The 16,322-nt window shown below is 45.4% G+C and overlaps 1 protein-coding gene across 2 annotated transcripts in view; it reads left to right on the forward strand.

Annotated features, from left to right (window-relative positions):
* Window positions 1–16,322, forward strand: part of ttc28 (tetratricopeptide repeat domain 28) — a 723,607-nt gene that overhangs the window by 626,988 nt on the left and 80,297 nt on the right. For both annotated transcript variants that reach the window (XM_080208201.1, XM_080208202.1), the window contains one exon: window positions 4,847–4,991. In XM_080208201.1, coding sequence (XP_080064327.1) covers window positions 4,847–4,991 — 145 coding nt within the window. The remainder of the gene's footprint in view (window positions 1–4,846; window positions 4,992–16,322) is intronic.

Raw genomic sequence — 16,322 nt, forward strand, 5'->3', positions numbered from 1 at the left:
CATGCAGTATTTAACCTGGAGGCGAGGAAGGAATGACCACACTTGCAGTCAGGCAATAATAAGACTTCCATTCATTCCCCGACTGTTTTCACTGACACAGGCTGAGCTTACGTAGTGTTGGAGTTGCCACCAGATAATTTGACTTTCTGCCATTAATCAGCGACCTGTTTCAACATTTGCACTTGGTGCACAGTGCGTAAGGACATCACAGAAAAGACTGTAAAAGGTGCAGTCAGGAGAAGTCCCTGAGGCCTGGATATGAATACTCTGCTTTCTTTCTGCTCATTTCAGAACAGTTTTGTGTTTTACCTTGCTGAGGAGTGCTGGAATGAAGCTGCAGTTCCCAAACATTAATTCTCTCCTTTGTGTTAACTGGAGGCAAAAATAGTTCCATGGTTAATCTCATGGCTGGCAAAGCAGCCAGCATAATTAAGGACCCCATGCACCCCAGGTATTCTTTCTTCCATCTTCTTCTGTCGGGAAAAGATACAAAAGTCTGAGGTTATGTACCAAGTGACTCAAAAACAGTTTCTTCCCTGCTGCTGTCAGATTTTTGAATGGACCTACCTCGGATTAAGTTGATCTTTCTCTATACCCTAGCTATGACTGTAACACTACATTCTGCACTCTCTCCATTCCCTCTCTATGCATGATATGCTTTGTCTGTGTAGCGCGCAAGATTCAGTACTTTTCATTGTATGCTAATACATGTGACGGTAATAAATTAAATTTAAAAAATGACTGGGAATGGTCGTCAAAATGCTCGGAATCCATTGATCCAATCACACTGAATTATTGATTTGGGAACTTGGAAGAAATGTAGGGATATTAGTAGACCCAGTATGCAACATGTTCAGTAATTCTGCAGCATCTTTTTCCACTTTCCTAATATTGCCCACCTCTACTATGGGCAATACAGTAACACAGTGGTTAGCACTGCGGCTTCACAGCGCCAGGGATCTGGGCTTGATTCCCAGTTTAGACTACTGTCTGTGCGGGGTCTGCACGTTCTTCCCGTGATTTTCCTCTGGGTGCTCCGGTTTCCTCGCACAATCTGAAGGACATGCTGGTTAGGTGCATTGGATATGCTAATTTCTCCTCCAGTGTACCCAAACAGGCGCCGGAGTGTGGCGACTTGGGGATTTTCACAGTAACTTCATTGCAGTGTTAATGTAAACCTACTTGTGACACTAATAAATAAAAACTCAATTTACCAGCTGCTGAAGCCTTCATTGATGGCTTTGTTACCGCTAAACTTTGACTGTTTTATTGCTCTCCTAGCTGGTTTCCCACATCCGTAAACTGAGGTTGCCCAAATCCCTGCTGCCCGTGTCTTGCGTTAATTCCCGTTCACCCAGTGCCTGAGTTTGCTGACCTACCTCGGCTTCTTCTTAAATAATGCCGAGCTTTAAAATTCTCATCCTCGTTGTTGAATCGCTCCTCTCTATCTTCATAACTTCTTCGGCCCTAAAGCCCTCTGACATCTCTGTGCTCCTCCAATTCTGGCTCCCAAAACATCTCCAATTTTAATCGCTCCACTGTTGATTTTGATTTGATTTGATTTATTATTGTCACAGTGAAAAGTATGCGCTATACAGACAAAGCATACCGTTTATAGAGAAGGAAACGAGAGAGTGCAGAATGTAGTGTTACAATCATAGCTAGGGTGTAGAGAAAGGTCAACTTAATGCAAGGCAGGTCCATTCAAAAGTCTGACAGCAGCAGGGAAGAAGCTGTTCTTGAGTCGGTTGATACGTGACCTCAGACTTTTGTGTCTTTTCCCCAGTAGAAGAAGGTGGAAGAGAGAATGTCCGGGGTGTACGGGGTCCTTAATTGTGCTGGCTGCTTTACTGAGGCAGCGGGCAGTGTAGACAGAGTCAATGGATGGGAGGCTGGTTTGCGGGATGGATTGGGCTACATTCACAACCAGCTGCTACAACCCACTGGAAAGCCCACCCTAAACTTCTCTACCTCTCTTCCTTCATCTTCTCCTCCTAGACACTCCTCAAAATCTGCCTATTTGGTGAACCTCTTGGCTATCTACTCTTAGATCTCCCGATATGGTTCGGTGTCAAGTTCTGTTTGACAGTTCTTGTGAAGTTCCTTGGACATATACTGTGCTAAAGATGCTACATAAATGCAGCACAGAGGGGACTAGGTGTCCTTGTACGTGAATCACAAAATGTTAGCATGTAGGTACAGCAAATAATCTTGGCCTTTATTACAAGGGTGATGGAATATAGAAGTAGCAAAGTGTTGCTTCGAGTATGGTGAGACCAAACCTAGAGCACTGTGTACAGGTTTGGATTCCTTGCTTAAGGAGGGATGTACTTGCATTGGAAGCAGTTCCAAGGAGGTTCATTAAGCTGATCCCCAGGAAGAAAAAAATTGGGCGAGATTGTTCTGGAAATGGGCAAAGGCCGATGTGTGGCGGGGAAAACAGCATTGAAGCCATCAACAGCATGACGGCTTTAAAAAAACCCACCAGGGATCGGGCCCCACGGTGTATCACTGGTGGGGAAGCTTCTGATTCACCCGCCAGCACTGCACTCACACCAGCATCCCTGGTGCATGCCTTGGGAGACCAGTCATGATTCACACCATTCTGTCATCACACCACGGCTGGGGGCCTGATAATGATATGATGATGCATACAAATTCTGTTTCTAATTTCAACATTAGAAACACCATTTGTATGCATCGTCATATCATTATCAGGCCCCCAGCTGTGGTGTGAATCATGACTGGTCTCCCAAGGCGTGCACCAGGGATGCTGGTGTGAGTGCAGTGCTGGTGGGTGAATCAGAAGCTGCCCCACCAGTGATACACCGTGGGGCCTGATCCCTGGTGAATTTTTTTAAAGCCGTCATGCTGTTGATGGCTTCAATGCTGTTTTCCCCGCCACATAAAGGTGTGACACGATTGTTCCCTCAATGATGGGGCATATTTCCTGATGTTCAACATATGCCCCATCATTGAGGGAACAATCGTGTCACACCTTTATGTTGACGTAAACTGCGACTTTGCAGTTCTCGTGTGTGATATTTTCTGCTCCCATTGCGAACCCACCTGACGGAACAGAGAGGAAAATCTCACCCATTGTCTTATGAGGAAGGGTTGAGTCAATTGTCTCTATACTCACTGATATTTAGAAGACTGAGATGTGATCTCATTGAAACATATGTTTCTAAGGGGGGGATTGACAGGATGGATGATGAGAGGTTATTCCCCCATGAGGGGGGAGTCTTCTACAATGGGGTAAAATTTAGAGATGGGGGCATGATCTTAACAGCTCCCTGTGCCAGCCGATCAGCGTGGCGAGCAGAAAGATAGCGTCAGAGACCACAAATCCAGGCATGAACCTGATTCTACCTTCCCAGCCCCTCTTTACTGGTGAAAACGTGGGACTGCCTATATTTACACCCATTTAGCGGGTTTGGAAAGGCTGCTTCTGCCCTCGCCGGTGAGAATCACTATTGGTCTGCCAGGTGCCATGGCCATGCTGGCGAAGATTGGATGCCATTAAAGTGCCTGAGTGGTCAGGGCATGGCTGGATAGTGCCACTCTGGCAGTGTCCACCTGGCACCCTGGCAGTGTCCATTTGGGCACTATAAGTTTGACAGGGCAATGCCAAGGGTGGGGCCTGAGTGGGAGCACCCAGCTAGGAAACAAAAAGTCGTCAAATGAAATCACTTTAAAGAAATGTTTACAGAGGAAATTAAAAAATGGGACACATAAATGGAGTGAAAGTGAAAGATGGATTTTTATTGCTTTGAAATGTTTAAGAATAATGATTTTCAAATATCCTCCACATATATAAAACTTATTTTTCAGAGCCTGTTTTGTTGTTTACCAAATCTTATTAATGACTTTGCTGTTAATAGCTCAGATTCTTCTGGTTAAACAAAGTGTCTTTATATAAGGCTTCCAATAGTGATGTGAGTGCAGGAATGTTGATGTTCTAGTTTATTTGAATGATTGCTGATGTGCAGGTGGAGGGGGGTGTTTGGGGGGCGGGGGGAGGTATTATGGGTAATGGGGCCTACAATGCAGTCTAGAGCCCTAAGTCAGAGGCCACAGCCTCGTGATATCTCCGCTCAGCTGCACATTCCCAACATTCTGAAGTTGTGGTTAGTTTCAGCAGGTAACAGTGGCGAATGCCGACGATTATTCTGACTGAACAGTTAAATCTGGTCAATGCCGTCCAGAAAACATTTCTGATTAGAACCACGGTGGCGCAGTGGTTAGTGCTGCTGCCTCATAGTGCCAGGGACCTGGGTTCGATTCCTGACGTTGGGTCACTGTCTATGCGGAGTCTGCACTTTCTCCCCGTGTCTGCGTGGGTTTCCTCCAGGTGCTCCGGTTTCCTCCCACAGCCCGAAAGGTGTGCATTTTTTTTTTTGTTTTTATTCCATTTCAAACAAATCGAGTCCAATTCAGAGTCTCGACAAGTTGAGACATTCCCGATCCAAGCTGACAAGACAGGGCTCTCACCTCCTGTCTTGGGCTTGATCCACCTGATCCAAGCTGATTGGAGAAGGTGTAGCTCCTCCTCCAAGGCTTGATCTCATTTGCATCTTAAGGCTAAGATATCGCTTTTAAAAATTGCTTCAAATGAAGCTAAAATGTAACCTAATGACTTCAACCAAGCAAAGCATGTTGATGCTACACTTGATCTTAGCCAATTGGCCGTGCTAAATTCTCCCTCAGTGTACCCGAACAGGTGCCTGAGTGTGGCGGCTAGGAGAATTTCACAGTCACTTCATTGCAGAGTTAATGTAAGTCTACTTGTAACAATAAGGTGGAGATTTGATTTTGAGCACATTGTTATATTATGTCCTTTCAGAAGCTGTCAGAGTATGAGCAGCCTGTTCAGCAGCAACACTTCCAGCCTTCAAGATTCCACATCCTCTTTGCCGCGGAAACTGAACTCCGTCAGTAAGCAACCTCTTCGTGCCCTCTATGACCTCCTCATCTCACCCATGGAAGGGGTAAGTCACTGAAGAATCAAGCCAACTGCATTTTCCATTTTCATTTTGTGAACATTCACATAACGTGTTATTGTAAAAAGTCAGAAGATTACCACTAAAAACGCCTTTCCGTGACAAAATGTCACCGCCAGCTGTTCTCTTTAATTATGTTCAGCTGCAGTGTAGAGAAAAGGCAGCAGACCATTGCAGGCGATGGAAGATGCGCACTTGAGAACATTTGGAAACAAAATATATGTCTTGAGATCCAAGCAGAAGGTGACCCACAATGTGGAGCTAAGTGGGCCTTCTGAATGATAAACTGCAACAAACCAACCTTTGGAGGAAACCTTTGAACAAAACATTATTAATATGTGGAATAAAGAATAGGAAATATTCATAAATCATAAAGATTGGGGGGGAATAGTGTGTTACAGGTAATTGACAGTATGGGAGAGCAGGAAATAAAGTCAATGTGTACAGTGGGATACAAAAAGGGAAGTAACAAAATATAAGCCAGAATCCTCCGCCGTTTGTGCCTCGCTGCCGTTGCAAGTGAGGACAGGGAATTTGATGCTCAGCCAGATATTCGCTGCAGCGAGACCAGAGAATCTCATGAGCGTGAATGGGCAGGAGAATTCTGACCTAATAGAAGAAATCCACTATGAAACGGTAGAAAAGGTATGGAAAATACACTGGAAATCCAAGAAGTATACAGATTGGATTGTAGCTTGGAGGATTCTTGAAAGTGTGCCTCGTACATTGAAAGGGTTCTTTTCTAATAGGAAATGCCATTTAATGTTGATATTCTTTCATCTGTCCTTGTAGAATCAGAAATTCTAATTCAATTCTTGTGTGTGCAATTTTAATAGCGAGTAAGATGCATCAATGAACAAGAGTCATCCATGTGTCAAAAAAGGAGACATATATGACGTTATTTCCATTTCCATGCTCTGATTTCCTCCTACAGTCCAAAGATATGCGGCTGAGGTGGATTGGTCATGTTAACTTGCCCCTTATTGTCAGGGGAATTAGTAGGATAAATGTGTGGGATGCGGGGATAGGGCCTGAGTGGGACTGATGTTGGGGCAGGCTCAATGGGCACTGTAGGGATTCTATGATTCCACATTCACTTATCTGGATGTGGGATATGTAGAGGATGAGCAAGGGAGTGAGTAGAGTATGCACAGCATGCAACATGAAACCTATAATGGATGCAGCATTGTGGACCATCCCGATTGACAGAAAATGTACACTGGAGAACACCTGGATGCCTAGGTAAAAGCGAATTACTGCAGATGCTGGAACCTGAAACCAAAAGAGAGAACACTGGAAAATCTCAGCATGTCTGGCAGCATCTGTAAGGGGCGAAAAGAGCTGATATTTCAAGTCCAGGTGATTCTTTGTCAAAGGGTCATCTGGACTAGAAACATCAGCTCTTTTCTGTCCTTACAGATGCTGCCAGACATGCTGAGATTTTCCAGCATTTTCTGGTTTGGGACCTGGATACCTGGACTGTACAAACCACCTCCTAACATGTGTTCTGCTATTTTCACTGTACCTTCTTTGTATGTCGCATTTTCTCCTAACACGCATCCCCTATTCCACAAAAAATGCTGCTTCCTGCTGTTTATCCTCAAAACTATGGAACGCACAACAAATATATATTGGGATTGTACACAGTGTGCACACTGTGCAACTACAGATTATATATAAGTTACTCACTGGAGAACAGAAATATATTCAGTTTAGCTTAGTTGGCTGGCCTGCGGGTTATTGACGCAGAGTGATGCCAACAGCGCGGGTTCAGTTCCCGCACTGGCTGAGGTTATTTATGAAGGGCCCGACGTCTCAACCTTGCCCCTCACCTGAGGTGTGGGGTGAACCTTGTGTTAAATCACCACCGGTCACAGCCTTTGGCCATCTGGGGCTGTGATGACTTTACCACATCTGGTGTATGTGGGTGGTTTCCTCTTCCCTCATTATATGGCTGTGAGAACTCATCATAAAGCCTACCTACCTTTCTTATTGGCATGTAATGGCTCTGGCTGTAGAAATAGCATTTTTTAATGTGTCCTGTTTTCTGTGAATCGTTCTGTTGTCTCACACTGATAAAGAGAGGAGAAGATATGAAAACACCCTTGCTGAATTTTGTGGTGAGTCAGCAGTTAAATGTAAAATTAATTCATGCCATTGAAGAGTGACCTTTTATTTTCCTAACTAACCCATGGTTCTATATGATTCAGAACAAAGAAATTTAAATTCCAGTTTAAACCTGCAGAGGGCAATGGAGGTCCACATTCAAGCTATTTCTTGCCATCAGTGGGACAATGTTACATTTTCTGTAGAATTGTTCATTAGATTAAAAAAATTCAAAAGATTTTGAAGATTCAACAGTTCTGTGACTCCGCGTTTCATTTTCTTTTATCTCTCATTCACTTGTACACATCCTCATTCATTCTGTCAGAGGGTGGAGATGGGATGTGGTTACATTTTGTGGGTTCTTTCCTGGAGATCTTGTGGCGGAGTGGGTAGCGTCCCTGCCTTCAAGCCAGAAGTTCCAGGTTCGAATCCTAACCTGGGACTTGATGGCCAAGAAAGGCGCATTCATAATGCAACCAAACAGATTGCGTGTTCATCTGCAAATCCTTCTGAATACACCAATGGCTAGTGGTAAGAGTGAGAGACACTCCAGGTCAGCCACATTTGGTGTGGAGTGACGCCCCTCAAACTATAAGCCCCTGGCGATAGACTAGTGATCTGTTCCAGGAATTGCTAGCTACGTAACCAGACAGAAGTCTGCCTTAGTGCACCACTGGGTTGGAAAGAGGGATAGTATTACTATTTCTAAAGCACAAAATGCTGGAAAATCTCAGCAGGTCTGACAGCATCTGTGGAGAGAGAATAGAGCCAACATTTCGAGTCAGGATAACGCTTCATCAGACTGGGAATGTTGGCTCTATTCTCTCTCCACAGATGCTGTCAGACCTACTGTGATTTTACAAGTTTTCTTAATTTGTTTCCAATTCCAGCATCAGCAACAATTTGCTTTTATTCTAATATGTGGAATTATTATTTCCCTGGGATCTGAAGTAGAGTTGGTCTGAATAAAAGATGTCTACACATGGAAATTTGATGTGATTGGATTTATTATTGTCACATGTATTAACATACAGTGAAAAGTATTGTTTCTTGCGCACTATACAGACAAAACATACCATTCATAGAGAAGGAAACGAGAGAGTGGTGTTACAGTCATAGCTAGTGTGTAGAGAAAGATCAACTTAATGCGGGGTAAAAGTCTGACAGCGGCAGAGAAGAAGCTGTTATTCAGTTGGTTGGTACGTGACCTCAGACTTGTTTTTCCCAAAGGAAGAAGATGGAACAGAGAATGTTGGGGTGCGTGGGATCCTTAATTATGTTGGCTGCTTTGCTGAGGCAGTGGGAAGTGTAGACAGAGTCATTGGGTGGGAGGTTGGTTTGCGTGATGGATTGGGCTTCATTCACGACCTTTTGTAGTTCCTTGTGGTCTTGGGCAGAGCAAGAGCCATACCAAGCTGTGATACAACCAGAAAGAATGCTTTCTGTGGTGCATCTGTAAACATTGGTGAAAGTCGTAGCTGACATGCCAAATTTTCTTAGTCTTCTGAGAAAGTAGAAGCATTAGTGGGCTTTCTTAACTATAGTATCGGTATGGGGGGACCAGGACAGGTTGTTGGTGATCTGGACACCTAAATGCTTGAAGCTCTCGGTCCTTTCTACTTCGTCCCCATTGATGTAGACAGGGGCATGTTCTCCTTTATGCTTCCAGAAGTCGATGACTGTCTTCTTCATTTTGTTGACATTGAGAGAGAGATTATTGTTGCCCAACCAGTTCACCAGATTCTCTGTCTCATTCCTATACTCTGTGTTGACATTGTTTGAGATCTGGTGATGTCGTCAGCAAACTTGAAAATCGAATTGGAGGGAAATTTGGCCACACAGTCATAGGTGTGTAAGGTGTATAGTAGGGGGTTGAGAACACAGCCTTGTGGGGCACTGGCATTGAGGATGATCGTGGAGGAGGTGTTGCTGCCTATCTTTACTGATTGTGGCCTGTGAGTTTGGAAGTTCAGGATCCAGTCGCAGAGGGAGGTGCTGAGGCCCAGACCACAGAGTTTGGAGATGAGTTTTGTTGGAATAATGGTGTTGAAGGCTGAGCTGCAATGTTCTTATTATTGTAGGAGCAGTGTTTGATTCTCCATTGTTGCGGGGAGAGATGGAGACAGGTATCTCTCAGTATAATGTTCGTAAACTTGCTTTGGAGTTTCTGATTCCTGCTGGTTTTTATTGCGAGATGTGAGGCTGTGTCCTTCTGTATAAGCACATTACCTCCAGGGGGCAGCAGAACACCACAGTACTGGCTTGCTGTATGCTATATTCAGAGCCTTTTTTTTGGCCTGAATTTTCAGCCTTCAGCTCGGCCGACCCTTCTCTGGAGAAATGGCCCGCAAAGCTGGCGTCTTCATTGCCAGGGGGTGCTGTGAGCTGGAGTTGGGCCAGCTGATCTGGGAATGGAGGCAGCCATGGGTGCTGTGGTGTGCTGTTCAAAAGGTCCATCTGGGCACTGCGGAACTTCATCCAGTTAAACTAAAGGCACTAAAACCCTCCTGCCCTCACCCCTCTCCCCCCCTCATGCCCTCACCCCTCTCCCCCCCACATGCCCCACCCATGCCACCTGATGCCCGCATGTCAGTCAAGGCTCAGATGAGAGCCTGGATGTCCGTGACCCTTGTTGAAAGGGCTGTGCCCCACAGCTAACATTGCTTGATTGACAACTCTGACTCTCGATCTTGTCAGTTTCATCGTGTTTAGTTACACAACATTAAGTGGGCTTCAGGGGTTTGTAGTTTACATTATTCATAGAATCACAGATTCCCTGAAGTGCACAAGGAGACTCTCTGGCCCATTGAGTCTGCACCAACAACAATTCCACCCGGGCCCTATCCCTGAAACCTCACGCATTTACCCTGCTGATCCCCCCGACACCAAGGGGCAATTTAACATGGCCAAATCAGCCGACCTGCACATCTTTGGAGTGTGGGAGGAAATCGGAGCATCCGGAGGAAACCCACTTAGACACGGGGAGAGTGTGCAAACTCCACACAGACAGTCACCCAAGCCGGGAATCGAACCCTGGTCTCTAACACTCTGAGGCAGGAGTGCTAACCACTGTGCCACAGTGCTGCCTCGATATTTGAAAGGGTCTCAATGATTGACACCTTTAATGCCTCATGGTAAAATTTTTGTTTTTAATAAAGTGAAAATGAATAAATTTGTTTTACACGTTTGACTGTGACTGTCGGGTCCAATGTACCACAATACATTGGGGAGATTTACTGCCCTCCCCGGGGTGTGTTTCTCACAGCAGGAGGTGGCAAGCCATTCGCTGACAGTGGGATGTTCTGGTCCTGGCAATATTGATGGGATTTTCCATTGACTGCATCTCACGCCAGCAGGCAACCCATGGCAGGGGTGTGCTATCTGCGGGATTGGAACATCCTGCTGGTGTGAACAGTTGGAAAATTCCGGTCACTGTACAGAACCAATGGGCAATTAATTGCCGTAGCGTGGCATGGGGGGAGCATGCCCTCATGGGGGTGAGTATAGGGGCCGAGCTTGGCATATTGGACTAGGAACACAAATACTTGGCTGAGCATAATTCAAAGGCTAGCAGAGCACCCTGAACAAATTTAGCTCATTCACAAAATCTACCATACAGTGGTTAGCACTGCTGCCTCACAGCACCAAAGACCTAGGTTCAATTCCAGTCTTGGGTCACTGTGTGGAATTTGCACATTCTCCCCGTGCCTGCATGGGTTTCCTCCGGATGCTCCAGTTTCCTCCCACAGTTTTCAGATGTGCAGGTTAGGTGGATTGGCCAGGCTAAATTGTTCTTTAGGGGGATTAGCAGGGCAAATAGGTGGGGTTATAGGGATAGAGCCTGGGTGGGATCATTGTCAGTGCAGAGTCAATGGGCCGAATGGCCTCCTTCTGCACTGTAAGATTCAATGAGTATTACAGAGATAAGGTTTATCAACCTGTGCTTCAGTGTATTTATTACTTGTTATTGCTGCCACTTCTCTGTTGCTGGGTCAATCCTAGAACCCCCTCTCTAAAAACATTATGCGTATACTACATTCCATGAACTGCAGTGGGTCAAGATGCAGCTCACTGCCACCTTTTCAAGGGCGATTAGGGGTGGGCAATGAATACTGAGCTAGCCAGCGACATCCACATCCCCTGAATGATCAAAAAGACTTCAGGCACGGTTGCTTCAATGAGACAATGAATGAAAGTCACATGGTTAATGTTCTCAGAGTATTGGAATTACAAATCATTTTGAGATGAAGGTTCTTTGGTGGACGTTTTGGAGTTAGTTGTTTCCTGCAGTGTTCATTATTTGAGTTTGAATCAAGCACTTGATTGAAGTGACGGACCAGAACAGCACAATGACGGCAGTGTTACATTGTACAGAATCATGCAATTGGAGATAGCGAAACACTTACAGAGCTGGACTGACATTGTAGAGGCAGATCTTTGAGATAAATAGAATAATATGCCAACTGAGGTCTAAAGCATTCGGGGCAGGATTTTCTATCCACGCTCGCCCCAACACGGGAAACCCAGCCTGAGGTCAAAGGACCTTTGCATGGTCCAATTCCCATCGTGGTTGGGATGGGAAAATTCTGCCCACGGTGCGGAACTTAACAATTCAGTACAACTATCAAGCAGAAGGAAGCAGGTCAGTAAAGGCCTTTCCAACAGTTTAACCTGCTGATAGTTACTTTTCATTGTTTCAGAAGCACACAGAATGGTAGAATTTAATGCCTCCTCCCCTTCTCCAGCAACGGGTTTGAAGGCCGAGAGGGCATTTAATTGTATTGTTGAGAGTTCAATTCTGTCCAGGGTGGAAAGGCCTATACACAGCCTTGCTGCCTGACGTTAACTGAACCCACAAGAGCCGCTGCCTCTTCTGGGACATGGTAAAAGAACTTAAGCCCACAGTCGAGGTACTTGGCATTGAGAAAGAGAAGGGCTTGCTGAGAACCAGTCCCCTCCCCAACTTTCTTCCAGCCCTCTCTACCTCCCCAGCCAGCGACGCCCGCCTCATGACTGTCATTCTGCTCTTGTTTACCTCTGACCTTTGTCCCTTGGCAATTCTTGACCTACGCTGGGTGGATTTACTGGCAGCACCCACTGCTTCTGGTGTTGACAGGCAACAGAGGGGGCTGCCAGCCTCTGATTGCGGAGCTGCACTCGAGGCCCTAAATTCCTGGGGAATGCCCAACACTGGCCAACTAAGTGCCTAATGGACACACAGTTCTGGCAGGCCTTCCTCAGGAGAAACCACACAGGATTCCAACTGGACCTCAGGCCACTGACCACATTCCTGTCGCCACCATTAAACTCCACCCATTCACTGGAACTCTTCCACCTCGCCACGGAACCGAAGCGGACAAGGGTCTGACAGCAAAAGTTTCTATTGACTTCAGGTGGGAATTTTCCAGTTCATCTGAGTGAGCTGTCATATCCTGCCCATTGGCTTCTTTTAAAGACTGCTCCTGAACTAAACTGTGCAATCTGCAGCCTTGCACCGGATTGGATTGCAGGTTGATGTGTGAGCAATATTATTTATTATTTTATTTATTAGTGTCACAGTTAGGCTTACATTAACACTGCAATGAAGTTACTGAAAACCCCCCTAGTCGCCACCTGTTCAGGTACACTGAGGGAGAATTTAGCATGGCCAATGCACCTAACCAACATGTCTTTCGGACTGTGGGAGGAAAGCGGAGCGCCCGGAGGAAACTCACGCAGTCACAGGGAGAAGGTGCTGACTCTGCACAGGCAGTGACCCAAGCCAGGAATCGAACCCAGGTCCCTGGCACTATGAGACAGCAGTGCTAACAATTGTGCCACCCTGCCACTCCAATACGATGAGCTTTTTAAAAATCCTTTTGGAAACGGTGCTGATATTTTAAAATTGCCCAGTTGAATTTGACCACTAGATCCAGAGGTTACCACACTGTCCATTTACCTCAATGATCTTGATTCGATTCAACTTTCAGAGAAACATAACAACATAGAAAATAGATGCAGAGGTAGACCATTTGGCCCTTCAAGACAGCTCTGCCATTCATTTTGATCGAGGCTGATCATCAAATTCATCTAATGAGCTATCTCAATTTGGTTGCTAATGAATGAGAATTCCACAATACAAAACTACCCAGAATGTAAGAGCTACTTCAAGTGATAAAACAGCCTCTTAAAGCAGGTCGCAAAGGCAAGTACAAACACCAAAAAAGAAAAGGAAAAGGGTTGGGGACAGCTTTTTAAGTGATTTATGGAGGAAAAGTGGGAAGTAGTGAGACCTTGAGATTCTGTCAGAGTTTTTGAGTTGGGCCAAGGCAGCTTTGATTTAATTTTCGATTTGATTTGATTTATTATTGTCACATGTATTAATATTTAGTGAGAAGCATTGTTTCTTGCATGCTATACAGGCAACGCATACCATTCATAGAGAAGGAAACAAGAGAGTATGAAATGTAGTGTTACAGTCATAGCTGGGGTGTAGAGAAAGATCAGCTTAATGCAAGGTAAGTCGATTCAAAAGTCTGACGGCAGCAGGGAAGAAGCTGTTCTTGAGTCGATTGGTACGTGACTTCAAACCTTTGTATCTTTTTCTCGATGGAAGTCAGTGGATGAGAGAATGTCTGGGGTACTTGGGGTCCTTAATTGTGCTGGCTGCTTTGCCGAGGCAGTGGGAAGTGTAGACAGAGTCAATAGATGGGAGACCAGTTTGCGTGATGGATTGGGCTACATTCACAACCCTTTGTAGTTCCTTGCGGACTTGGACAGAGCAGGAGCCATACCAAACTGCGACATAACCAGAAAGAATGCTTTCTATGGTGCATCTGTAAAAGTTGGTGTGTGTTGTAGAAGACATGCCAGAGTTCCTTAGTCTTCTGAGAAAGTTGGTGGGCTTTCTTAACTATAGCATCAGCATGGGGGACCAGGACAGGTTGTTGGCAATCTGGACTCCAAAATATTTGAAGCTTGTAGACTTTGACCAAAGTGATGATGAAAAGCAAGATGGATGCAAAATAAGCCTAGTTCAATATTGAACAGAGAATGGGCTCACAATCCGGGTGAAGGAGATTGGATACTGGCTACACATATGGGGGATGGGAGGGTGGTCCAGACCATAAAGGGTCTTGTAATGGTTTGGATTTCAGTAAATAGGCAAGTGGGACCTGACACAAGATAGGGTGAGGATGGTAATGCTTGGGTGGATTCCAGTTTCCAGAGAGTGAAACACAGTCAACCCATGAGGGCAAATTTAAGTTGTTGAAATCAAAGCTAGCTGAGGTGTTAACCAAGATTTTTGCAGTGATGGGAATGAAATTCCTGCGAGGGCAGGAATTCAGACCAGGTTTAAATAAGTAGCCTTGGTTGTGGCTCAGATGTGCACTTAAAAATTCAGGATGAGTCAGAAGTATCAGGTTTTAGACCATTTGGGGTCATTGTGAGTGAGCAGAGACAAGGGGCTTGGATGTTTACCCAGAACGTATAGGGAGGATTTAGTTTTTGCTGAAATTACAGTGAATAAATGTCTCAGTTTTGACAATTTAATTTTGGATAAGACTTCAAAGAGCAAATTACTGATCATGCAATCAACGTTGCTGAGGCTGTTAGCAAACGTCTAACTCTGTACCTGTGAGAGATGTTGCCAAGGGTCAATCTTTAGATGAGGAAAGCACCAGGGAAGGATGGAATCCCAGCTCCATCCAAGATGACATTGTGGGATCTGAAGTGGAAACTATTGCAGGAGGAGCTTGGTTGTGTTGGAACGGAATGAAGACTAAGGGCGATATTGTCCCAAAGTATTGAAAATATGACTTAGTGCCAATAATGGTAAGAAAACCTGAGCAATCTGGGTGAGTCCTTCCGGCGTGGATCAGGCTGCAATCATCCCACGCTTGCTCACTTTTGGGAGAGTGGTGAGTCACGTTCTGGGAGGGCTGCAAAATGATTGGGCGCCATTTTGAAAGGGAACCCCAATCTCACAGTGCACTGGGAGACCCTCTCCCTCCCCCCCCACAGACATCGGAACCCCCCTCCCTCATCAGTGGCATGTTTCCCCACCCCCTCCCCAACACAGAACGCCAGCATCAGGGCATTGGAGCCCATTCAGTGGGAACCCAATATGACTCCCAACATGCTCATTACCCTCAAGATGACCCCCCCCCCACCATGCCCCCATCCCTTTACAATCCTCCATCATGGCACTCCCCCCATCGCTCAGGCCCCACCCACTTTGCACTGCTGCTCGTGCACACTGCCAGGTGGGCACTGCCCAGCCATATTCTTGACCACCCGGGGGCTTCAGTGGCTTCCAAAACCTCTGGCATTGCCATTTTGCCGAGTAGAGATCAGTCGTGATTCTCGCCAGGTTTGTACTGCATCCGAAGGTCGGAACATCCAGGAGCTGGGAGAACCCAGCATCGACCAGGCTCGGAATATTTAAATACTACTACTAATATGCTAATTGGCCTCGCACCCTTCCAGGCTGAGATCCGGTTTGAGCCAGTGAAAAGGAACCGGGACGATTTCAAACCGTTTGCCGTTGGGTGCAAAATCTGTTTTTTAGGCTGCAGTTTATTTTCCAGTATCGGTGCGAATGGCGCTAGGTCCGGCGGGGCTGGAAAATCACCCCCAAAGTACTATCGCAACAATAAGCCGAGGAGAAGAGACAATGGTATGGACACTCATACCAAATGTGCAAAGGCCAAGAATGATAAATGGATTGAAGTAGTTCTAAACTGAATAATTTGACATTTGTACAGAAAAATACAAAAGCATTTCTGTAAGCGGCAACTGTTAACAATTTTCTAAATACGAGAGATAAGAACCATTGGGAATTCTGCTCTCCTACCCCTTCCTGGTGAAAATGTATTTTCAAATTGTTTCTGGCATTTTGCTATTAATCATCAACATTTAAAGAATATTTCCAGTGTGAAAGCCCTAAATGTAATGACTTTATTTTCTGCTAGGGAAGAAAATTAAATGACTTCACAGTCACATCCTGCGGTGCAGAAACTGGATATATAAATAGCAGACACACAGGGTTCCTACCTCTCTCAAATAAATTGGAAGACTTGATAAAGGTTAGGTGCAGAGCTTTAATGATGATAAACTTGAGAATAAATTCTTTGGTGAATTTTCAAGTCCATTGGAAAAAGAAAGGAGTTGCCGACATCCTGGCTGGGATTCTCCAATCTCGCCCACGGCCGGGATTATCCAACCCCGCTG

This window comes from Carcharhinus amblyrhynchos, chromosome 20 (genome assembly GCF_965287045.1).
Source record: "Carcharhinus amblyrhynchos chromosome 20, sCarAmb.v2.hapA, whole genome shotgun sequence".
Lineage (NCBI taxonomy): Eukaryota > Metazoa > Chordata > Chondrichthyes > Carcharhiniformes > Carcharhinidae > Carcharhinus > Carcharhinus amblyrhynchos.